This window comes from Athene noctua, chromosome 15 (genome assembly GCF_965140245.1).
Source record: "Athene noctua chromosome 15, bAthNoc1.hap1.1, whole genome shotgun sequence".
Classification (NCBI taxonomy): domain Eukaryota; kingdom Metazoa; phylum Chordata; class Aves; order Strigiformes; family Strigidae; genus Athene; species Athene noctua.
Genome location: NC_134051.1, coordinates 7,591,802 through 7,617,412, shown reverse-complemented (window position 1 = coordinate 7,617,412; position 25,611 = coordinate 7,591,802). Strand labels below are relative to the sequence as shown.

Below are 25,611 nucleotides of genomic sequence, written 5' to 3'. Positions count from 1 at the left end.
GCTTAATCCATGCAGCCTATGTGACACTAATCGTGCTGGTTTTCCCTTCTGTGTTTCAGGAAACCAGATCTTAGCCAGTGGCTCAGTTCAGATTCCTCGTTTCATTCTTCTTGAATCTGGAGGGCTCCAGATAACACCCGTTTACCTTCAGGATGCCGGCAATTATACTTGCTGTGCAGTCAACTCTGAAGGAGCTCTGAATGCTTTTGTGATGCTGACAGTGTGGAGTAAGGATAATTCTTTGTTTAAATTCTAACTTTAATCAAGTATTAATCAGTTTTTGTTGTATGCTCAGGAAATTTTCATAAGTAATTATGCTTTTCTAGTTAATAGAGATACTTGTATGATTTAATAGGAATAATGTATCTATTTTAGGAAACCTATCACAAATACCTTTTTTGTTTGTAAAATTATGCATATAAACTTTTATATTTTGTGAAAGGAAGTGTATTTAAATCACAATTACAATTTTATGCAGGTTTTGCCTCGGTGAATCTCGCATTGCAAATCAGACCTTTTAAGTTGTAGATTTGGCTATTTGCAGCTGGTTTCTGCCTCCAGGAGTCTGCAGGCAGTATAGACCAGCCCATGCTGTTACTAAGGCGGTGGCTACAGCTACAATGGATATGATTTTCCTCATACCTTTCTATTTCTTTATGGCCCTGGGCACTGTTGGAAGCCAAACCAAAGTACAGCAAACCTCTGCTAGTCTCTTAGGCTACAGACTGGCATGGCACAGGACAACCCATGAAATTATTTTTGTCCTTCACCATTTGCCCTTGATCTCTGTTTTTTCATTTCTTCTGTTGTGGAAGAGAGTCTGATCCAACATGTTCACCTGGGTTACTCCTAAGTGAGTTAAATTTAAGTGTAACATGTTTCTTGCTACTGAAGGTGGGAGATAACGATCCCTGAGCTGGGACTAAAAATAATTGAAAACAATAAGATGATGATGATAAATACAGAAGTGTTGTGGCCCTCTCTCCTTTCCTCTACTTGTAGTGCTGATTATGCTGCTGATGTGTGGTACATATTTGGCACTTGTTAATCCTCAACTGTGCAAATTAAATCAGAAATATTTTTCCTTGTGAATTTGGGAATATCTGAAATCAGTACTGGCGGTAGATGTAATGTACTTGTGTCACATGGCATCATATTTATATCTTATTGACAATATAGAGTTGGTATATATCAGGATGTTGTAAACTGAATGATATCCATGTGTATGGATCAAGTAAAGGAGATCCTTCCTATTATTTCTCAAAAGCATCATTCTTTAATACATATAAGATAGTTCCTGTTCATTGTACTGTATGAGAGGGGGAAAAGTGAATGTGACCTGATGTTTGTGTAGCAACAGCACCGTTATAAAACTAAAAGGCATACACAGGTACGTCAGGAGTAACGCTGAAAATTCCATGCTATTAGAGTTAGCGTTTGATTTTGCTGATGATTCCTTCTTGTGCATGTATGAGAGATCTCAGTAGACACTGATTATCTCTGTAGGGATTTGGGACTGATTAACATTATCCACAGATCTTCTATACTCATCCTAGTTGTCTACCTGCTTCAGCTGATGCTATCTGTTGCTGCTGCTGTGTGTTAAGCATAACAGAGATCTTTCACCCCAGATCTGGTTGCTGTAGTTACAGCAATTATTGTGTTCTGGGTCTCCAGGAGGTGCTTGAATAAAGATGTTCTGAAACATTTGAGTAAACAGCATATCTTTCTTATATGAAAAATTCAGTCTACCAGAAGTTCCTCCTCTTTTAACCTCTTTCCTGGATTTGTCAGGATTGTAGGGTGCCATTTAAGTTTTCCTTTTTCTTGATATTTTTCAAGTGTATTCTTTGCACAGATTTTCTTTGTTTTTGTTTACCCTGCTCCAAACCGTGTGACTTGTTTCCTGACTCAGTCTATGTTTGGATTCATTCATAACACTTTCCAAACATACTTGCTGCCTTCCGACTTCAGGGAGTTGCCATAGATGCTCACCACAAGACAAGCAAGAGTCAGTACAGCTTTAGCACTCTTCCTACTCAGATCACTTCAGACTCAGACTCATGCCCTCTCCTGCTTTTTCTTCTCTGCACCCCGCAGTGTACCACCTTCTCTTGACGCAATGGCGTTAGAGGGAGGGGAGCCTTCACACCAAAGACCTGAAGAGGAATGGCCTGCTTGCTTTGAATGACATATGTTCAGTTGCCTACTCTCTGAGTGAATACCCAAGTCAAAATGATGTAATTTCACCTGAACTATGGCTTGTGTTCCTTTCAGATCGCACTTTCATTGTTCACCCTCCTGAGGACAGCACTGTGATCAAAGGAACGACAGCCACTCTGCGATGTGAAGCAACTCATGATCCTAGAATTTCAATCAGGTTAGTGGTGTCAGTTCTTGTTTGTGTGGTTTATCTGAGCTTAATTTTATAAGCTGTATGAATAGCATTAGGTGCAAAGTTTCAGGACCCCAGATTTTAACACCAGGCCCCTGATTACTGCATTATAAGATTGTATGCTGTATCATTAATCATATAAATCCCATCTTCCATTTCAGCCTTATGTATTATTTACAATGAGCTATGTTCCACTTCATGACTTCAGTATAGCCTTCCATGATTTTACTGTCAAGGTTAATACACTATCAATAAAACCAACTTGTCAGAAGCTGATACTTAATGAGAGTAAAAGCCAAAGAGAAGGAATAGGGTTTCAGGAGTGTTTACACTGGTGTGTATGAAAGCCACAAGAGGTGCCCATGTTCTTGCAAACAACTCAATAACTATGGGCTATATTCTGCTTTAACTGTGTAAAGGAAAACAGAATTTGTCTGAAATATTAAAATTTGTACTAGGGCATTTAGAGGAAGCTAGTAATTTCAAAATAAATTTGCCATGAAAATTCATATAATCTGAAAGCAACACAAATGAAAGAAAATGCAAGGAACAGCTTGGAAGGTGCTAGAAGGGTGAACTGCAGAAAGAACTTTGGAAAGAGAAATACAAGTGTAAAAATTTAATGTACAGATACTTAATTGTAAGACCATGGGCTACACGCATCTCTGTGATGTGTTGGTATGTGTGTGTTTTGATGGATAAGCTCTGGTAAACCTTGCCACAGCAGTTTCAAGATGTTACTGATTATGCAGTCTAATGTTATTACAGCCTTAGCAGAGATGGACCAACACCTCAGCTGTTAATTGCAGAGTATGATGTTCTAGTATAAAATGCTGGTTAAGGTGGACTTAAGAATCTGGATGTTTATGAGTACTTCACCTTTTCCATGTAAAACATATGGTATCATTTACAAAATATATAGTATCTTGGATGCAGTTTCATTTCTCGTTCCGATTGCTAATCTAAAACTTAAATTTGTAAAAGGCACTGCTCCTGAAAGTAGCTGTAGGGGCCTGTCCTTTTTAACGTGTGGATGCCGAAGCTGATACCCTACGGAACAGTTCATATAAATATATTTTGACGTTCTTATGAGTAATTAATAACTGAAACATTGTAATACTCAGGTATCTTTGGAAGAAGGACAGTGTTGTAATAAATCCATCCAGCAGTTCCAGGATCACAGTAGAGGAAGATGGAACCCTCCTCATCAGCCAGACGTGGTCAGGTGACATCGGAGACTATACATGTGAGGTCATTTCTTTTGGAGGAAATGACTCCAGAATGGCTCGACTAGAAGTGATGTGAGTATTCCATCTTAAATATACGCTATGCTTGTTTCAGATACCCTTGGGCATTTTCCTAGCATTTCATTCTAGGTGATCTGTGGAGTCTGTAAGTTTGATTTTTGGTGTGGCTTTTGGGTTTTTTTAATGGGAAATTAAGTCTAATTAAACTGCCTTGAAAGTCTTTCCTTTTGTATGCTACCATGCTGCTTGGGCATTCACGTAACTGAAGTCTCAGACATTACTTCCTAGTAACTGCATCTCTCTGAACCACTACATGTTTGTTGAGAACAGTCAATGTTAGGTTAATGGTTGAACTAGGTGATCTTTAAAGTCTTTTCCAAACTAGATGATTCTGTGTACATATCCATCTGGCTGGGTGAGTGAGCTCCAAGGGTAAACATTAAGAGGTGTGAGTCCACTTGAAGCCAGTAACAAGTGAACTACCACAGGGGACTGTAATGGGGCATGCCCTGTTCAGCATCTTTATACAGTGATCCGGAGAGGTGTTGAGGTGCATGCTCACAAAGTTTGTAAGTTGCATAAAATGGATGGGAGACAGTTGATACACTTGAGGGCAGGGCCACCATTCTGAGGGACTTAGGCTGAGAAATGGGCCTAAAGGAACCTTATGAAATTCAGCACGGACAAATGCAATGTCTGCATCTGGGAAGGAATAACCTTCTGCAGTAATACAGTCTGGGCACTGACTGACTGGGAGCAGTTCTGCTGGAAAGAACCTGGGGATCTCAGTTGACTGCAGTTGAACATGAGCCAGCTGTGTGCCCTGGCAACAAAAAAGGCTAACAGCATCCTGGGCTGTGTTAACACAAGCATAGTAGATTGATGGACATGATTACCTCCTTTTATTTGACATGTATTAGTCTACATTTGGAATACCGTCTCCTATTTTCAAGACCAGACTGAATAAACTGGTCTGATCTCATGGCTGACCCTGCTTCGAGCAGGAGGTTGGACCAGAGACCTCCTGAGTTCCATTCCAACCTGAATCCTTCTGTCATCCCATGCTGTAGGGCTTTCCCATAAAGCCCAGGTGCTACACTGAGATGCCAAGGTTATAAGAAAATATTTTCCTCCTTTTAGTACTTTTTCTCTATTAAACATATGTCAAAATAGCTGGTCCCTGGACAGGCATTGCTTAGTCTTGCATTGTTTTTATGCATAGTTTTCCAGGGGAAAAATATAATTACGTATCCCTTTCTTTATTCCTAAGTATCTTTAAAAATAAAAACAAGAAAATGTTTAAAGTGCAGTTCAGTTCTGAAAAAGGATTACAAAAATGTCATTATGGAGTTCCATATTTTCTACTTCTGTCATTCCACTGGGGTGAAGTGCACTTCCATTTTATTTTTATCACTAAAAGCAACAACTGTGGGTATGGTACATGTGTAGAGCAGATCAAATGAATAAGAAGGTAATGTTTTATGTAGACTTTTTTTTTTTTTTTCATTTATTTGAGTAGTGCCACATGCTTTAATTTAACTAAAATTGCATCTGTTTCTGCTGGTCATGCCTGATCTCTCTGAGAAGATGGCAACTTCTGCTGTTGGCAGTGTAATGAGTTCACCTCTGAGATTTGGTATGCAGAGAGCTGTTTGATACAGCATTATTCTGCCAGTGCCAAGGCTAGATCAGATGCCCGTTTCAGAGAGCGGTCATATATTCTTTCTCTAATTAAGCACTCCTCAGCTCTCCTCCCGGAGTGCATTTTACTGCTGGTTTCAATCCAAGAGCAGAAGACAATTCAAAAATATATTGCTACTATATAACCATACTTGCTTTTCTCTGAGGCGGTTTTGAATGGAGGGCACAAAATTATGGAGTAAAGACTGAGAAGAATCTTAAAATCCGGACTTTGAAGCAAAGCTGTAAATACATGCTAAACACTTCAGCAGTCTGACCATTTCTTAGTATTAATAGCAAAAGATGCCCTATGCAACCCAGTACAGCACAGTGGATGTATTTACTTGCAGTTCCCCATCGACCGGTGAGGAACAGTTTTATACTCCATAAAATTCAGGCTAGAAGTTAGCTGGGAGAGGCACATCTTTTGTACATTGCTGAAGCTGTCTTTCTTGCACCCCAGCTTGTTCCAGTTGTGTTGGCTGGCTCTTCCTGCGCTGGGACTGGCTCTTAATCCTGTATCTCTGATTCCTCTGATGTTCTGTTGCTGATTGACTATTGCCCGTTTTTCCTGGAGGAATTAAAGACATATATCAGACTCACTCTTTTAGAGGACTTCAGTAACTAATAAGTCATTCAATCATACCTTGAATTGTGACATTTTATTTCAAAGTAGTGTTGCAGGTAGAGCAATAATGCCAAAAACCATTGCATTCCTTTGCAGCTTTCATCATTATCATTTGGCTCAGCAGCACAAATCTGTGAGAAATAGAGATTCATGATACAACAGAAGTGAAATGAAGAAGAAAATATGTGAAAAGAAAATGTCTGAAGTAAAGCTTAAATTAAATTCTAGCTCGTATACAAATGACAGATCTATAACATTCCCTATTCTCCCAGATAATTCTCTTGTGCAGAACATTAACAAACAGGGCATGTACATTCCCATCGATGAGCACTTACACTTCAGCGCCTTGAGTAGCATTAATGTCAGACAAATGTTCGGAGGAGGCCTATCAACCAATTGCAGACTGGAGCAGTCTACCAACAGATAATATCATAGCTTACCTAGCTTCATCTGACAACTCCAATTGTCTCACCACCTTTTTTTCCCCCACGGACCAGCATGCCCCTCCTCTACCTCTAGCCATGTCAAGAGAAATTACCAAAGGCACAAATAAGTTTGTTACTGATTTCTATTCAAACTGATTCAATTCAAAACCGTCGACCTTCAGGGTGACCTTCAGTTATTTAATCTGAGTGGTCTGGTTTTCTAATCTGTGAAAAGTAGGAAAGAAAACTTCTTCCTTTGTTTTCCCTTATTGGAAGGTGGGCTTGGGGAAGAAGGTACTGTTTCTTGCTAGAAGAATATAACACAGCATGGTATACATTGGTGGTGCAAGCAGGATGGATAATTTTTCTCAGCATGTCTATGAAGAAATAAAATATTTGAAAAGGAAAGCCAGAAAACTAATGAAGAACTTGCTAAAGTGCAGCCAAAGGTTACCTTGCTCATCAATTTTGTACTGATGGTACTTGGGCACAGAAACTAATTGCTAGTCAAGATACTCTATTCATTCATTTGTCTTCCTTCTAAATGTGTTTATTCTTCATGTACATCACTTGATTTGATTTGCACGAGGTAAAACATTTGCGAGTGATGTTTCTCTTTTGCAAGAGATAGATTTTAATTTTGTACTTTTTTTTTTTTTTCCTCTCCTAGCAGAGCTTCTCAACTGCAAATGCAGAAACATTTGCAGGTCTTTTGATGATGAGCTTGTGCTTCTTGTGCATTCCTCCAAGTCATTGGATTTGATCCTGAAAATAATCGTATGTTCTGAAACATCCCGGCTTCATTTAGCTTGCTTTTATAGTCCTGTAAATACCACGCTGAAATACATATACAGGAAAAAACGCTTGTTCCTAAAGCTGCATAAGCTGAGTTATCACAATGTATCACTCACCTGACTGAAAACTGTGCTGATTTCAGCTCAAAGCATCCTGAGGATTCTCAGTATATATAAAATATGCAGACTTACCACTATCTATTCCTGATGATACCTGCTGCTTAATATCAGCCTGTCTGCAGTCCATACTAAAGAATCTCTTTGTTGTATGAATGTGACTGAGACGTATGGTAATGCTGCATTGTTGGAAAATCAAAGTCCTGTACAAGCCTCTGTTATGTCACAACATATAGGAAAATCTTTTAGGCTCTTTCTCTATGCAAAAATTTGGGGAGGACAATGTAGTACAAAAATAGACAATTTATTCCTGGCAGCAAGTTCATCTTCTTTCAGTTCTCTTTCACCAGAGAAAGAACTATTATTGTTCTGTCTTCTTCAAAAGCAGGAGAGGGGAGCTAACCACTCATAATAAAACCCAGTAGGTTGCCAAGAATGAACAGTATTGCCTTTGTCAATCATTTATATGTGAATTTTGATAACCTTTTTAATAGAGCGTTTTAATTGCTACTTCCTCCAATTTCTTCCCAATATATCCCATTAAAAAACAGCTTGATTACTAAAAATTAAAATCAGTAAGACCAATGCAGAGTAACAAATCAAAAAGATGTCTCATTACAAACTTATCTTCATATGAATCCCATATCCCTTGGTTCCAATAGTCCTTCTCTTTTCCTTTCTGCAGGGAGCGTAAACAAGAAGGACGTCCAACTTTAAAATACATTATTCCTTCCTCACTAGAAAGAAAGTTTCTATTTATTTTTTCCAAGCTCTCTATTTAGATGTCATCCAAGAAGTAAGGTTCAGTGCTGAGTCTAAATGCACTTGATACTCAAAAGAGAAATACCACCCAGAAATACTCTTAGAAGTACATTTTTGTCTGTTCATCATTGAAGGTATACCAGAAATGTAGGTGTTTTTAGAAAAAAGTACAAAATTCAAAAGCCTTTCCCAAGTCGTCTGTAGATTTGAGCGTATGGTGACCACCAATATGAAATAAATCTGTGCACTCTAGGACTTGACATTTTAATTTCAAAAATCTACCTCATTATAGGCCTGCGAGAGACAAAAAGCCTCAAAACTGCTGGATGCCTTGCAAGAAATCCTTCCTGTGTTTAGAAATTGGAAATGATTCTTTTGCAAGAGAAATTGGGAAGTCCTGAGCAACAGATGACATGTTTCTTAATTTAAAACATGATAAACTTTTATGAGCAAAGCCATCAGGGCTGAACACTTTGTTAGGTTTCCTGCCTCAACTTCATACCATGTTATCGGGTCTAGCAGATGAACCACCTGCTCTTGAGTAAAACTTGCATGGTGGACCTGATTTAGGAAATCATTTATGAAATAGGAGCAGGGCTTTTTATAAACTGACAAGAAAACTTATTTAATCTCCCTTGACTTTTTAGTAATCCCCTCTTCAGTCACAGTCTCTCTAATTACCTGCTGTTGGACCATTTTTCTCAGAAATCTCTCCAAACCATGTCTGGTTTATTTCCCTCAGCAAATAGTCTGCTTTTAGCTAATTTTATAAAATACTCTATGTGTTTGCTGAGTGAATTTTTCAGCTGCCCTCTGGCAGTGATGAGCTGACTCAAAACATTAGGGTTTCTGTTTTGAACATGTATCATCTGCAACTGGCTAATATTTCTCTCCTAGATTGTCACAATGACTTCATGTTCTTTTCCTACAAATCTGCTGGTTTAATTGCTTTGTCAGAGTCCCCTCAGGTCACCTTGGTGGCTATGCCATTAACCCTGGGCTTATCTATCAATTACAGATTTTAAAGTGGCCATATACATATTTTTTCTATCATACAAAGTAAGTTATGGAAAACTTGCCTCCATGCAATTCTTCAGCATTAGAGGAGTGAGGTCTTAACATATCCTATATTGAAAAACCTTCACATATTTTCTGTTTTGGCCTTCAGTGAACAAAAGAAAGATAATAATAGTGTTGGAATTAAACTTCTAGTGTCCAATCAAGGGCTGTTCTCTGTGCCCTGTGTCCTAAACCTCATCTAGTTTCTTGGCCTATCAGCAGTTGAGCATTTCTAGTCTGAGGTCCTTCTCATCCTGAAGAAGGGTTGACATTACCATTCCCTGCAATGATTTCTTGGATGTTAGCCGCAAGGAAAAGTAACGCTCTTAAAGGGAAAAAAGAAGCAATTATCTCTTTTGGGAACGTGAATATTCATGATGGTGGTACAGGTCTCATTTATCATCCATTCCACACAGTATGTGGTAGCAAATGAGAAGGAGACAAAGTGTAAGTGCTTGCTAGAGTATGAATTACTATTTATTAATCTCTGCTTTTGTATACCACAAAGAGAGAAGTACACTTCTGTGCTGAAATGTCTTTGTAGTTTTAAATATTTATTTCTGTCCAGGTGTGTTTCTTAGGCACTTGTTATGTCTGCCTTGAGGGATTTAAATCTGCAAGCACCATCTGTTGCTGTTCAGTGTGGACACATATGGCTAAAGAATATGATATTAGTGGAGATAGGTGTACTGTATCGTGGCTGCAGCTCATGCTACTCGATCTCTGTCTGAACAAAAAGTGCCCATTTCCTTCGTGCTGCTGACTGATTACCATTTTGTGTCAATCTAAGAATAATCAACTAAACCCAAATCATAAGCAATAAACTCAGTTTGTGCTTTAAGAATCATGAAAAAGGAAATGTTCCCTCTCCTCCAAAAGTCTTCTGAGACTTGTACATTGAGAAAAAGTTTCTGAGCTGTAAAGTCTTTCTTAGACATGTAGCCTCTGTCCTCAAACGAACTGTTAATTCAGCCCTTCTGAATGTATGGGGAAACAAGATTAGCAAATGCACACCCTGAAAATATCATTAATATATACCAGGAGTGTTTATTTAGCTCCCAGAAAACTAGTTACACAGAGATAAGTTTGCTGTGAGCTCCCCCTCAGCCATCCCTGCTACATTGCTCCCTTTGTGACTATCATCTTCTGGAAGAAGCTGAAGCCACAGCCCATCTCTGAGCTCTTCCCCACAGGGCCTGGTGATAAATGAAGTGGGGACTGGGACTTCTGTGAGCCATGTCACAAGATGTTTCACTCTCTTTCCTTTGGTAATTTCCTTTGCCAGCTTAATCACAAAACCACTTTTCCAACCAGCTTGCTTAGGACATAATGATAAATTGTAGTGGACGTTTAATGTTTATCTTAATTTTATGTTTCATTCAAAATTAAGTAACACACTCCTGTAGTCCCTGGGTAAACAGACATATCTTAACCACCCACTCCACACTTCTCAAATGACAGGCTTATTCTGCCATTTGTCTTGCAGGCCAGCTGCCCTCCTACTGTGTTTCCAGGTCCCTAAACTTCCCTAAACTTGTTTATCCAAAATTTTGCAGTGCTCTGTTTTAAGATCTGCTTCCACTGGGCCCATACATACTCTTTCCTGTGCCTTACATTTCTTCTAGCCCAAAACTAACCATGTCTTAGCTGCCTGTGCATCAGAAATCTGGAGCCTGGTTGGTGCATGCCCAGCTCTAAGGGAGAATATAGTCAGCCTAAACTCCTCTTAATCAAGTCATCTTGAGCAAGTGATTTGATGAAGTTAAGATCGGAATTACACCCTGAGGTGTCATTCCATGTTTACTACAAAAAGAGCCTGGGGTCACCATGCTGCTAATTTGGTTAGGCGTTTAAAGTCAAATGAGACGAGACAAGACTCAGGTTTAGCCTTAGGAAACATCAACCCTTCTAGCCTAGAGAGAGTTGGGTAGATAAGTGTCTTCCACTTGTGTTGTCTCATTATCTGTGTGTTTTTCTTAACACTCTTTAGCGTTTTCAGCAACCTTTTTTGGGGGGGCTAACTCAACAGGGTGTAGCCATCGTAAACATGTAAACAAAAGCCTTCGTAGTTTTAACAGAAAAATAATAAAACTATTGTCTCGCTCTCCATATGTTCCTCAATCTTTCAGCAGAAACCCAAATCCAGGACACATTTATTGTTCTGGCTTAAAGCCAGAGTCTCTATTTACTTTTCTGAGTGGCTGAGGGGCTGCGGTTTTTAAATAACTGTAAGCCTTCAGTAGCATGATCCATTACAACCAGAAATTACTGTTTTTAAATTAAGCATGTGAAGTACCCTTGTGGCTTTCTGCTCTGGCCGGAGCAGATTAGCAGTGGTACTTGCTGAGGAAGGGTTGCTCTCAGCTTTCCTGGGGAGGAGCAGGAGATTGAATGGGTAGAAAACTGGTCTTCCTTGCTTTTCCTTCGCTCAGAGATCCTTGTCCTCCTTAGGAACCAGGATGATAAAGAGCAGATATCAGGCTCAAGTATAATGGCTGAAGGGCTCTTATCACTTAATACAGAGCAGCATTTAAGAGATGAAGCAGAATTTAGTTTTCTCATTGCACCATGCAGCCTCTCACTTTCAGCCAATGAGTACAAATGAAATGTTTTCCCACAAATTGCCTTTATGTAGAGAAATTACGCGTTTTAATTGAGCTGCTGTTTTATTTTTGTTTTTTAATGTGTCATTTTGTATTTCCATGGGGTTTCTGCAGGCATTTTCACTACATTTTCTGGTTGGGTGCTTCCAAAAAAATCCTTATTATAGGAAGGAAAGATTCTACCCATGACAGGATAAGCCTGAATCCGCGAGTAAATCAAGCTGTTCTGTAGCCTAAGAATACATATGGTAATTTTGATTAGTAGCTCTGTATGGATAGTGTCAATGTCTTCTGCTTCCTTGAGTATGAAAAATTCCATGTTAAATCATATCTCCCATGTGTTTTACTGTTTATATGTATTACTGCTGTCACATTGCTAGGACATCACCATAAGAAGGGGAAAAAAGTGAGAGAGGAAATTTATTGACCAACTTGTCTCAATCAAAAACACTATGAAAATTGGCTTTTTTCCACATTTAGCAACATTTCCATTAGCTGTTCTAAGCATCAGCCTTGGGACTTTCAGCATTTTTATTTTTTTTTTTCCAAATAGGATAAAATTGTGAAGAATTTAGAGATGTCTTTCATTTATTTAATTGTACAATAGCTGCTGGTAGTTTTACATCTATCATCATATGAGTCTGATCTCGTGTGCCTTTAACTGCCTGTAAGACTGTAGCTGAATGAAATGTAGATTGATTTTTCTGTGCTGTTTTTCCTCCATTTCTCTTTTTCTTAACAGTGAGCTCCCTCATTCCCCTCAGAATCTTCTGGCCACTCTAAATTCCTCATACAGCCGCAGTGTGATGCTCTCCTGGGTGCGCCCCTTTGATGGAAACAGCCCTGTTCTATACTACATGGTCGAGCTCTCTGAGAACAGTGAGTAAAGCCAAATCTGGTTCAACTTCATGTTCTTCTTAATTATTCAGCTTTCTTTCAGACTCATCTTTTATTGGAGCTACTAACAAAATGTTACTGTTTGTTAAACGAGCGACAGTGTGCACAAAGGGCAAGCCCTGAGTTTTACACACAACTATTCACACATTGGAAGAGTTAAACAACGAAAAGAGGCCTGAGGAGATGGAAATGTTATACAGGAAAGCTTTAGTTCCACCTCCATCCAGCATTGTCAGCCAGACTTGAGGCACAACAACTCATTCCTCAATGCTTCTATTCAACATCCATAAAATAGCAGTAGTCATTTTTTATTTCTTCCCATTGTTGTCTTTTGCTCTGGTTTTACAGATAGCTTGATACATTCAGAGCCCAAATTTCACCTGAAAAATCCAAGCAGGATGATAATATAAGGAACTGATGGTCTGTCAGAAGAACAAACTTGGTTGTTAATAGGAGTTACTACATAGAGTATCTAATAGGAGTTATCTGTATATGGGTTCATATATTTTCTCTGCTTTCCCTAGGTTATCATTTTACACCCTCCTTTTAAGTAGGTGGTTGAGGATGCTTAACTGTAAGATAGCCAAATATCTTCATGGGTTACAAAACTGCTCATTGTGAATTGCCACTTCTCACAGTTTTTTCATGCTGTATGTCTGGTCCTTTGTGGCTCTCAGTCTGCAAGGTTATTCAGGGACATTGCTAATGCCTCTTTAGGAGCTGATGGAAAGATGAGGTTATATGGAAATCGGTCACCTTGGCAATACTTTCTAATCGCTATCACCCTAGGAGCTGGAAATCCAAGCCTAACAATTGATTCTTGATGAAAAAATTAAGAGCATCGCTTTTTCTGACAAGTGGAAATTAGCCACTGCATAACTGAATGTGAAACAGTCCTGATTTCTGATTATCTAGCGAATAGCATTTTGTTTCGCCACACAGAGAGCTTGAGATAAAATATGAGCTTCAGATCACATATAACCCTTTTGCTTTGCAGGCTGGAGTGCATAACATTTCAAATGTGGAGGTCCCAGAACTGATGATCTTGGCATCTGTTAAGCAAAGTGCAGTTTTCTAATCCTAGCAGAAATCCCAAGTCGAGCCCAGGACTGTTGTCCTTAAAACAGTTCTTTTTGAGCAAAGACTTGATCTTTTTGCACAAACGACTGAGAAAATTCACCGTTCTGCACTCGCCTCCCTCTCTATGTTTTTATCACCACCTTCTTTTTCATTTTCACTCTCCTTCCCCTCCTGTTGACTACAGTCCGGTAGCTGCCTTTTTGCTTTTCCTTACCCATTCTTTCACCTGAGGACCTTAACCTTGTGTTTCATGTTTCCCCGTGGCTTTGACAATGACAAGCTAATGAAGTCCCAGTCTGGGAACATGATGCAAAGGTACTAGAGCTGTATTTACATAGAGACAGCAGAGAGCTGGCAGAACGTATGCTCTTGGGTCCCGTGCCGGGCTGCATTGATTGAGAAGAGACACTAAAAGAAAAGGCAGTGCACTCGGTGCCAGGAGAATTCTGAAAGGTCTTAAAGTGCCTTTCTAGCAAGGATGCTTTGTTCTAGCATAGGAATAGAGTAAATGTGCCATCGTTCTGAAAATCCTATAATTCATTCACTGAAATTTGTAGACGACTCAGCAAAAATCAACAGCAGCTCTCCAGAAATCATGCAGACAGTCCCTCAGAACTCCACAGGATCCTGTGAACCCTTGCTCACTCTGTGATATAGCCGGTAATTTTGGCTGATGGCATTGCAATCTACCACTGAGCCTTATTATCACAAATCATTGGTACTTCAGCAAACTTGCAGGTGCAAAAAACCAAACACAGACCAGGTTTGTTGTGAACTGAGCTTCTTAACTCCCAGAAATAGTCTACATCTTGCTGCCCTTTCAGTTTTCATCTTAATCTTTAATTTGCTTTTATGTACAATGTCTTAATGGCTACTCACAGAAGTAGAACAGAGAAGAATCTAAACCCTTGAATATTCCACTATTGCTGTCTTCTCTCATTTCATATATTATTGTTCAGCTTTAGAGATGCCAACTGAATAGTAGAACAATGTCAACAGTGACTTTGGTTGTAAAGCTGACTTTAATGTCTGTATATTGTCACTGTCTTGTTTTGGTTTTTATTTTCTTGAAGTGTTTGCTTTTCAGAGTTATTTTGATCTCAGTAGTGTTAATATTTAGTTTCTCCAGACCTCCTTCTCCTCTGGAAAACACCATCTTTCCTTTGTTGCCACCCATCCCAAGCGATGTTTGTGAACGAAGCTGACATTTGATCTCGTGTAGGTATAGTTTTGTCTGCTGCAACTGTGCAGGATCTCTCTTTGCTTTTCAAAGAAAATTTTCTTTCAGGTTTTCTGATGGTCCTGTTTGTACTGCAGAAAGAGCAGCTGTCAGGGAGTCAGTGTATGCCCTCCGTGAGCTCATCTGCTTGCCTCTGCAGCGCTCGCTGTCAGCAGCAGTGCAATTTACTTAATATCCTGATCCCTGTTTGCTTTCATACATATAAAGGTTAGGGAGGGACATCAGAATTGTGATGTCTTTTCCAGTTAGCAAAGCTGCACCACAGACTTTGTTCTTAGTTCTGTGGAGTTTTAATACGTGGGGTTTGCTTTGCAGTCACAGTTGCCAAAATGTAACCTAGTTTTGTTCATTTTTTTAGCTGTTTTGCTTTGAATAATTTTCTAATAGCTTTAGGATCCATTGTACGTTTTGAAGCAGGTACCATAAATGAATACATAATAACAGTATCTGTTTCAGAGAAATAGCTGAAGAGGGTTCAAAATAATGAGCATAAATTTCAGGGGACTAATTACTAGCTGCATTAGGGAGAGGCGTGTCACTCCACCTGGCATGGATTAGAACTCCTTTTCATTAATATCAATTCAGTAAAGAGATATAAAAACTTTATTTTAATTAGAGGAAAAAAAACAGTGGCAGATCGTGCACATAAATTGCTGGAAATATGAACGACTAGTCACCTAATTTTTAAAACGAATGTATTTGGCACAATGCAATGATTCTCAAATTACAAGTATTCACAGTAGACCATGTCTGTGGGTGACTTGAGGCATATGGCCTTAAACATTTGGGGGCAAATTTATAATCTAATTTGAAGAACACAGTTCCAGGGAAACACAGTCATTAAGTATTCCTGCCCACACAGCCAGAAAAGTGAACCTTAATTTGAAATAGGATTTTTGAATAAATAGTACCATGCATTGCTGTCGTTTGCTCTCGTACAATTTTTGGGTGTTTCATGACTTGTTTAGCCCTGTTGCAATATACCTAGGAATTCCAATGAAGTATCTTCATGGATTTAGAAGGAAAGGGGTTATGCTTATCTTATTCCAAAGAGGCTTAGATTTCAGGGATTTATCAAAAAATATTCTGAATGGTCTTTTAACTGAAGAAATGAATTAATACTTAAAGAATTCTGCTGAGTACAATTAAGATAAAAGCCCGCTTTTGTTTTATTGTATTCTGGGATATCTGTGTTGTGTGATGTAACGATATAACTCAGATTAATCACATTGTGCCAATAAGGAGATAATAAAAGCTCCTATGAAAAGCATCTATACATGCTTAAGTTAAAGCCTATGAATTGTCATCCTGAATTTGGTAGTAATATTCAAATGATAAAAATTGAACACATTGATAAATCTTTGCAATAATCAAAGTAAAACTGCGTTGTTTATTATAACTGTGACTCAGATCTGTATACAATAGTGTTAAAAGATACTTTTTCTCAGGCCGTTGGTAGACCTTGTTGAAATCGTACCAAACAAAAGATGAACCATTCAATTTTTATTTGAACATTTTGCAATATCGTATTATCACAAAGATTTGAAAGATGAATTCAGTAAACTCCAGCAGTACAGCAGATTCCAATACTATGTGAATTTCTATGTGAAACCCCCTGGAGAAGGAAGGACATGAAACATACTCCAAACCAGCGAAAATCAGCTTTCTGCAATAGATCTAATCTATAATATCATATTAGAAATTATTTGGGGGGGATTTGCAATTAATGCATGAATTAATATGAATGCATGAAATATAGAAGAAATGTCTCTTGGTGAGTAGCCATTTTTATTAAATGTATCACAGGTGCATGCAAAAATTCTTGGCAGAATAAAAGTAATTTCTGAAAACCCCCAAATCACATTGTAAACTAGAGAGTAGTCTGTAAGATCCTTTGCTTCCAATAAATTTACTTGGAGAGGTAATCAGAGTTAATTCAAAATACCTAATATCCTTAAGACAGTAGACAGCTAAACATGGAAGTTTTTCAGACAGTAGCGATTACAGTGGAAGAGTAAGCAGGCAAAGCCCAGAGTACATTCTGGGCAGCTTAAGGTAAATGAAGGATTAGCACAGTCTGTTCAATCTAACAGAGGCTTATTTAATAGTTTGACCTGGCAAGTCTTTTGTCACCATGGAGCTTCTCCAGACTTCTTGGGACAGGAGAGTGACAGTCATCCCTGGCAAAGAGAGTCAGCACTGAAAATTTTATGGCATGTTTTCGATGTCAGAATTGCTTTTCTATACAGTAAAAGAAGCTTCTGTACAATTCTGGGGTTTATTGTGTGTTTAAGGAGGGAGAACGGGCTTTTGAAATGTTTAGTTTATTGATTGTCAAAAAAAAGACTTGACATTTAAATTTTAAAGATACTCTGCACTCTCACTGTATCCACTGCTCCAAGAGCGAACAAATCCTCCCCAAACCACTTTCCTTTAGGAATCAGAGTGCCCAGGAGATGAATAGGCTTTGTTTATATTAGTTTTCAGTTTAATCTCTCTTCCTGCCAGATCTTTTATCTTCCACCAGGAGAGGAAAAAGAATTAATAAAGTATTCTACAGATGCAGCATATAAACAGAGCAAAGCCCCAAGGTGCTGAAGAGATTAATAGGCCCTGTTGTTGAATCAAACTGCTCACTACATTGAGCTGCTTGGGTTAAGCACTCTCAGGTGGTGTTTACACTATCAGTAAACAAACAAAATGCTCTAGGAAATGGACCACTACCCAAGTAGCTCATACAAGTGTGTTTCACTCTTGTTGGTGTCTGCTCTTCCATTTTCCTCGGGAAGATGCTTCAGGCAATGTATTGTCAGCCATACCTTAACTTCAGTTTACCTTGATTTGTTGTTGTGTTTTCTGGCTGTAACAAGGTGAAGAGTTGTTTGTGAAGTCTCAAGAGAAGGTTGATAAAATTCAGAAGGAACTAAGGTGCAAAAAAACCTCCTAACCAATGTTTTTCTAGATAGAATAGGTGTGCTTCCTCTAAGGTTTTTCTAAAAGAAGTTGAACATTCAGTTAAGATGAATTACCATCAAGACCTTGCAGCTGAAGTGACTGCATCATCAACAGCTGGCGAGGACAGAACTTGACTGCTGTGCAAATGTCCCTCTCCAGCATTCCCAGTATTCTGTTGTGTCAGTTTTCCTGTTAAAAAGGCTTTGTTCTTGGAAAGCTGTTACAGGATTAAATATATTTTGAGTAATTCAAAGATTCAGTGTTCATAGCCCAACTGGCATCACACCCTAGAGGACTTAAACTTGCTAAGGAATCTGCCAAAAAAGCACTAAATTAGTGGTTTACATCTTGGTGTGAAGTTTAGCAGCCTTCCACATTTGGGACATCTCATCTTCATTTTCAGGCAGACGTCTAGGTGACCTGCCAGGAGCCACAGTGCACTTCTGATGAGCAACATACACAGTTATGTTGCCAAAATCTACAGCTAGCTCCTCAGTAATTTCCAGAAGTGTTAGTAATTTTGAGCAGGGAGCATGAAAACAGCTGGTATTATTTAAAAACTGAACAAATCTTTAAACTGGCTGATTCCATTGCTGTACTGTTGCAACGCAGACCAAATGTCACCTCGCCCTATTTCAGTCATGACTTCAGGGAGAATATGTGACACCAGGCTATGAAGAAGAGAAGTCAGGATATTTAATTTTCAGCCTGTGTCATTTCTGACCTCTGAAAACTTGAAAATGTAATTTGGGCATCAGAGGAGCTCGGTATGTCAAGTATGTGAACTGACAATGAGGGTTTTATGGTGCTGCCAGGACTGTTTATACCAGGGAATCTTCCTAGGAAATGATTAGACTGAATGCCATATACTATCTAGAAAAAAAAAAATGCAGACATGTAGAATCTGCAACAGAAGCTTTCTCAGGTCTTACAGCAAAGGGCTGATTTGGCAGAGACAGTCACGCTTCTACACCTGCTTGCAAGCTGGGTAGGAAGATATTCCAAACTGACTGTGAATTTCATTACAGTCCTTCCACCAGAGCCACTCATGGGTGTGGTGTTGTAATGGCCTGCCAAACAGATGGGTTGTGAAATACACAGCCCATCTGTCTTTATCATGTTTGTTTCCTCTTTTATTAAAATGTTAATGAATATAGTTTTTATTTATTATGCCATGACATGTGCAGCATCACTTTCCAGTAGACAAATGTGCAATCTGCATAACCGTGTGGGCTGACAGGAAGGTTTCTTTGGCTGAAAAGAAACTTCTTCCCAAAGTTCCTCTGAGGAAAACAAGCACAAAGAACTCTGAGCAGTCAGAGGCGTTTTCTCACTTCTGCAGGGCTTTTAACAGGCACTTCCATCTTTTTTCACATGTAAATTATTCCAACAGATTCTCCCTGGAAGGTTCACCTATCAAATCTCGACCCAAAGATGACCGGTGTCACTGTGAGTGGACTAACTCCAGCCCGAACCTACCAGTTCAGGGTGTGTGCGGTTAACCAGGTGGGAAAGGGCCAGTACAGCTCTGAGACCAGCAGGTACAGTAAAAAGAAATATCTGTGTACTAAAGGTACAGTAACCTAGAAGTACTGGGAGGAAAAAACTGCTGATTGTTTGTGAATGAATAAAAGTTATCTTTTGCACAATAATTGGGGAACGGAGCAGTTAGAATTACCCAGGCCTCTGGAGAGTGCTCTGCAGCTGTCTGTAATTGGTGATAATGGCAATTAGGAGATGCGGGATTATCAGTACACGATGGGAGAGGTACCCTCATGTTTTCAGAGTATCAGTTGAGCAGAATCTTGGATATATTTTTTTGCTCTTGTGCTAGCCCGGGAAGGAGTACAGCATTCACCCAATCACTGCAATGTCACTTCTGGAGTTCACCCAGATGCGACATAGAAGGATGGCTTCATCAAATTTATTTTGAAATGCAACCCCCCTTCTTCTATGAACCAAAGCTTGCTGTGAGCTTGAATTGCAGAACAGCTGAACTCTAAACAGCTTTTTCAAAATGTAGGAGTTTGATATGAAAAATATTGAAAGAGCTGAAAGAAACAATTTGGAAGGAGTCACAGACACTGGACCTGAGCTCTAACTCATTCAGGCTTGTAATCTTTTTAAAGAGTTGTAGCAGCCTGGGTGATTCAGAGAGAATAAGGTTACCTCAGCTGTCTGTCTTGTTGCTTGGTTAACTGATTTCCTATTATGTTGATTTGTTGTAACTATTTCATGCATGTCTTCAGCAGTTGGATCAGCGTTATATTTCTTTCTAGTCATCAGACATTGATAAAAGAATCTGGTTCACATGGAGTGGATACATGAAATAGAAATGTCATCTATCATTTATTTTAACACCCACCTCCATCACATTCTTTTGTACTTAGGTTGATGCTACCTGAGGAGCCCCCCAGTGCCCCACCTAAAAACATAGTGGCCAGTGGGCGCACCAATCAGTCTATCATGGTCCAGTGGCAACCTCCTCCCGAGAGTGAACATAACGGAGTTCTTCATGGGTACATCCTAAGGTAAGTAATTCCTAACCTGGAAAGTCTTGGAGACAGCTCCATGTGTGCATGAGGGAATTCATAATCGTGTGACTTAAGAGTGTATTAAAAACTATTTCTAATTCCATTAAATATATTAGTCGTTATTTACAAATGCTGTGGCTGCCCTGGTTTATTACAGGTGAGGAAACACCTCTGTTCAAGTGGCCACAGGGGTGCAGGCACTTTAATTCTAGCCTGTCTATACTAGAGAGTGAGCAAGATGAGGTCTCTGTTAGCTACTCCGAATGGACTGCTGAAGTAGACTAGCTCCCTGTGGAGACTTTCAACATCCCGATAGCTTTTTTCCATTTTCAAAGTGAAGTAAAGCACCAAGTGCTAAAGATGTTCACATGGGAAGTTGGTAAAGTGCAGCCTACGTATTGCAAGCATATATTTGCTTATTACAATCTCAGCCTCCTACTAGAAAGGTTAATTAAATTTATCAAAGACACAAGAGGGCTCCTGCACTATGGAAGAGCAAGAATAGAATCAGTAAACTTCAGTTTTGTGCCAAACAAAATGTAGACAGGGAATGACCAGTCAGATGCTTTATGGGAGATCTTGATTTGGTTTTGAGAATCTTTCAATTCAGTAAGATACTTTCAGCCTCATCTGTATTTATTAACAAGAATCAGATTCAGGCAGGTAACTGGGAATCCTTGAATATATCCAGTCTTTCTCCTTACAGAGGATTTGTTGTGTTGGAGAGGGTGCTGCCACACTGAGAAACTTTGCAGAGCATTTCACTTTTGTAATTTTTTGAGACTCAGTTATTCACTCCCACCCAATTCAGCTACAGCTTCCTTGCTGATTTGTCATCCTACATATTCCTGCAGTGCTAGCAGACAGCTAGGGCTGTAACTTTAGTAAGGGAGGCACTATCTAAACCAGAGTTCTTGTAGGAAACTCCCAAGCATTGCACCACCACTGACATATTTCCAAGTGATGGTTACAATCTATTGTAGGCAGGCTGCTGACATTTTTAATACAGTGTCCTCCGGACCTGCTAAAAGATAACTAAATTCTGCAGTTTAAATGCCAACATCCTGTTCATGCTGCGCTCCTACTTTTGCTGGCATGGATGGAAATGCTTCTGTGATGTTAAGAGTATTGGTGAGCTCCCAAAATAGTGCTGGAAAGTTCCTTTTCTCTTCAGGCAGAGCTGAAGTCTGTTAATCTCCCTGTCACCTGCACAGAGCCTATTACGGTGGTGAGACACTTGTGTAAGTGCCTGCAGTTTTAAGAGCTGGACTCAGTTTGAAAGCTGTGCCAGTCATCAGTGACAGGTGGGAAAAGGTGTTTTAACTTCTGTCTATAGCTAGAATCTCGTCATGAGACTTGGGCACCTAATTTGCACAAGTTGCTTGTACAGTTCTTTCCTTCAAACTGGTCAACTCAATGATAGGATTAATCCCTTAGCCATTCCCTATGAGGCTTACCCATTCTCATCATTAAGCCTCCTGAGAAAGCAATCCCATAGCCTCTTACTTATGGCAATCTGTTCTGTTTTCTCCATATACTGTTTTCGATAACGTTTAACTTAAGTATTTCTACAACATCTATCAGCATAATTGATCCCTGTCCTCGCTGCAACATGTCTTTCCATTTTAATAGAGGGTGATCATACTCATTATGCTCAATCTGTGAACATTTTTGATGTCTACATGCTTTGTCTTGACTACAGAGCAGAGAAACCATTTATTAGACAGGAATTTAAGATTATTTTATAAAAGCACAACTGACCCAGGTAATAAACCATGCTGTTCTTCCAAGACAAACTGTGGGGTCACAGCAATGTGAACTGAAGAAAAGTCTTCCTGCACTGATTTCTAGTAGAATTTGGGATATAACAAAATGAAAACCACTGTGCATCTCAGAGACCCAGTGCTCAAGATATGCAAGATACTAAATTGACGGAACACCTGATCTTTAAAAGTGAAGGTGCACTGCACAAGTCATATGGACTATGCATCAAAGCCCATAGTGAGAAAAATCATGAAGACATGACATTTCTGAACTGGCTTCCTTCCTCTGCCCTTTTTCTCACTGGTAGTATTGCATTTAGAGGACTGCCATGTTAACAGCATAATAGATTAAATCACAGGAGCACTCTACAGCTTGTCTGCTAGGTGTGAGACAAAACATTGCTGCACAAAGAATTGACTTTGCCAGGAAACATACACCCTTCACTGGAGACTAAAGAAAGAACAAGGTAGATATTGCATAAAGTAGAGAAAGATCAAGACATTCAGTAAACTCAGCCGAGGGCTGACATGTCTATATTTCTGTTTGTATTTCATAAATGGAATCACACCAGTGTAGCATTACAAATATTAAATATGCCAAAATATGGTCAGCCAAGCAGCTCCTCTGCAGAAAACGGAGGGGTTATCAGTGATTAAGAACTGATCTCTTTGTGTATTTCAGCCATAGATTTTGTTCTAAAAATCTTACAAAGTTGTCTAGTTGTAGAAATTGCACCAATTTAACTTAGATGAATTTAAAGTTGGACTGTAAGATGCCAATGAAATTGTTCTGTGTCAGTAAGCTTTTGGTGATTACTGTGAAGCGAAAGATGAATAAGAGCATATAAATGCTGTGTGTTGAATAAAAATACAAATGTTTCCATATTTGTCTTTTTCGTGGAATAGTAATGCCTTCTGCCCCTTACTTGGCCTCTGTTTTTCCGATTTTTTTGTGAATTAGCATATTGTAAGCATCCGTTGTATCATTTTCCTAAAGGAAGGAAAACAAACAGTATTATTCACATTCACAGATTTGCAAGGTTTTTGTTTGTTTTCTATAATTTAGTTCTTTTCCAGAGTTTCTTGGCCTGAAGAGACACATCAAAAGGGCTCTGTTTTTTGCAGTACAGTTTTTGCATGGGAAAATTTATTCAGTGTTTCAGCTTCCCATGTCTCAGCAGAAAGTTTGTCAGGATTGACTGCTTATCCATATTTGGTATAGCCCTTCTCCTGGAATCCCGATGCTTAACCAACCCTTCAGCCTCAACTGTATTCCTTCCTTATTTTAATTATTCTGTGAAGTAAATCCTGGTGGAAGACAGAGATGGCAATGCCTGAGACTCTAGAAAGTCAAAGCCCTCTGAGCTCTTCCTTTTCAGATTTCAGAGGAGAAGGAAAAAAACATTTCTCAAGCTGATTTACAGCAGCACCCTGATAAAAATCACATCTGGACTGTTTTTTCTACTAAATCACAGCTTTTTACTAGACAAGCCACATTTAAAAAGCTGTAATTTTTCGCAACCGTAAAACAGGATAAAATACCCATTTTGTTTAGCTCTGAGCATGTAATCTCAGTGAGATCAGATTATAAATACTATAGCAGTCAAACACGATATGGTCTTATCAGGAGTTAGTCTGTTCTTTCTGATTATTTTGCATTATACTTTGTATAATTCTGCTGTAAAAGTTTGCATATTGCCTCATTGCAAAGGAAGCTATTTTGCTAGTCAGGATATTTGCTATAATTGATACCATCTAATTAACTAGCAAATTTTTCTTCCCATATGGTAGGTATCGCCTGTCTGGCCTCCCTGGAGAATACCAGTATAAGAACATCACCAGTGCAGAAATTAACTACTGCTTGGTGAAAGACCTGATCATTTGGACCCAGTATGAAATCCAGGTGGCATCTTACAATGGAGCTGGGCTGGGAGCATTCAGCAGACCTGTGACAGAGTACACTTTACAAGGAGGTGAGCAAATGGGACCAATATATCCTTTATAGTCACAGTTTATAGCACAGTTTCTGAAGGAGAGAAGGCACTGTGTGATTGCCCCACCTACCAACTTGTAAAATGAATGGTCATTTCAGTCAAATTTGATAGACAGCTTGGGGTAGGAAACACAGATTTCAAATGCCTAAGCAGAGACAAGATGAGACTCTGTTGCTATCTCTGTTGTAGGAAAAGCCATGAGTGAATTCAAAAATTATCTATTTTTGTTGACCCTCCTGATGGCATGTTACCACACTTGCAGGTCAGAGTTGGCCGCAGCGTAAGTAATAAATAGAAATGCTGAAGAGAGCTGGGGTTCTGTGGAATGGATTTATAGCGTGTGTGACAGGCAGGGGCTGAGGTTACTCTGCCAAGAGAGTAGGAGAGAATATGGCATGGAATTGGGTTTATTGTGGTCAGGAGATGCAATCTGCTGTATATGCAATATAGGAGACAAAATCTGAGTAAACCAGCTGCATTAGTTCTGATAATCACAGAATACCTTGTTTTAGAAATATGGAATAAATTGTAAGGAAAGTGTAGGGAGAGAAATACAGCCTGTGGAGAAAGAGTGTTTTGAGCGTTTCAGGAATGGTGCAGACATTTGCAAAGAGGAAGATAAAATTATCTTAAAAGCTCTGATTTTTATTCTACAGCTCTTCCACACCTTTCTGGTAAGTGCTTTAAGAAGAGTATAAATTACATCAACAAAAGGATATGTAATTACTTTTTATAACCAATGTAAGGCATGTTTACACCTCTAGATTGGTATAAAAATCCATAGGATAATTAGGTACCATGCCCTGAAAACTTTCATATATTCCCATAATTGCAGGGTTGTGCTGGATTCTGGCACTGGACAGTACATGGTCTCTACTTTATTGGTCATTAAACAATTAAACTATCTTTAAAACTTGCAGATGTACAGTACATCAGTTAATTTACAATCAGTGAAGAATATGTAGTTGTTTGTTAATTGTTACTACGAGTACCTTATAACATGATTAGATACAGTTTGAGGTGTAAGGAGATCTTTAAGAAAAGATTATTCATATGCAACACTAATTAACCACAATAATTAAAGATGGAAGCTATCTATATTTTGTCTTAGGGCATGTAGAGCCTCACAGTTTAGAGGAGTCTAGGCACACTCAACCTCTTTGTAGAAGTGTTTATAGCAGACCTTGAAATGTTTTTCTTAAAGTCTTCTCCTTGCAGCCAGGATTAATGTTTTGCATCCCACTAAAGACCAGATCTCTGCTGAGAATTGGTTTGCACACAGAATTTGAATCTCTTTGGTGAATACGGTTGTAATTAATTACTTTGTTTATTTGCACATTTTAAGCTATCATAGCACCTTAACCTTCTATCTATTAAGACTGAGGTTTGGGCTTCACACTCTTTTTCTTAAACCCTGCAATTGACTCTAATTTCCCTT

General features: G+C 39.0%; 1 protein-coding gene across 1 annotated transcript in view; it reads left to right on the top strand.

The window, feature by feature from the left end:
- The window catches only part of SDK1 (sidekick cell adhesion molecule 1), a 416,654-nt gene that overhangs the window by 274,605 nt on the left and 116,438 nt on the right, over positions 1 to 25,611 (top strand). Inside the window, exons 11-17 of the mRNA XM_074918870.1 lie at positions 60 to 227; positions 2,278 to 2,380; positions 3,520 to 3,696; positions 12,453 to 12,589; positions 19,276 to 19,423; positions 20,273 to 20,413; positions 23,971 to 24,152. Coding sequence (XP_074774971.1) covers positions 60 to 227; positions 2,278 to 2,380; positions 3,520 to 3,696; positions 12,453 to 12,589; positions 19,276 to 19,423; positions 20,273 to 20,413; positions 23,971 to 24,152 — 1,056 coding nt within the window. The remainder of the gene's footprint in view (positions 1 to 59; positions 228 to 2,277; positions 2,381 to 3,519; positions 3,697 to 12,452; positions 12,590 to 19,275; positions 19,424 to 20,272; positions 20,414 to 23,970; positions 24,153 to 25,611) is intronic.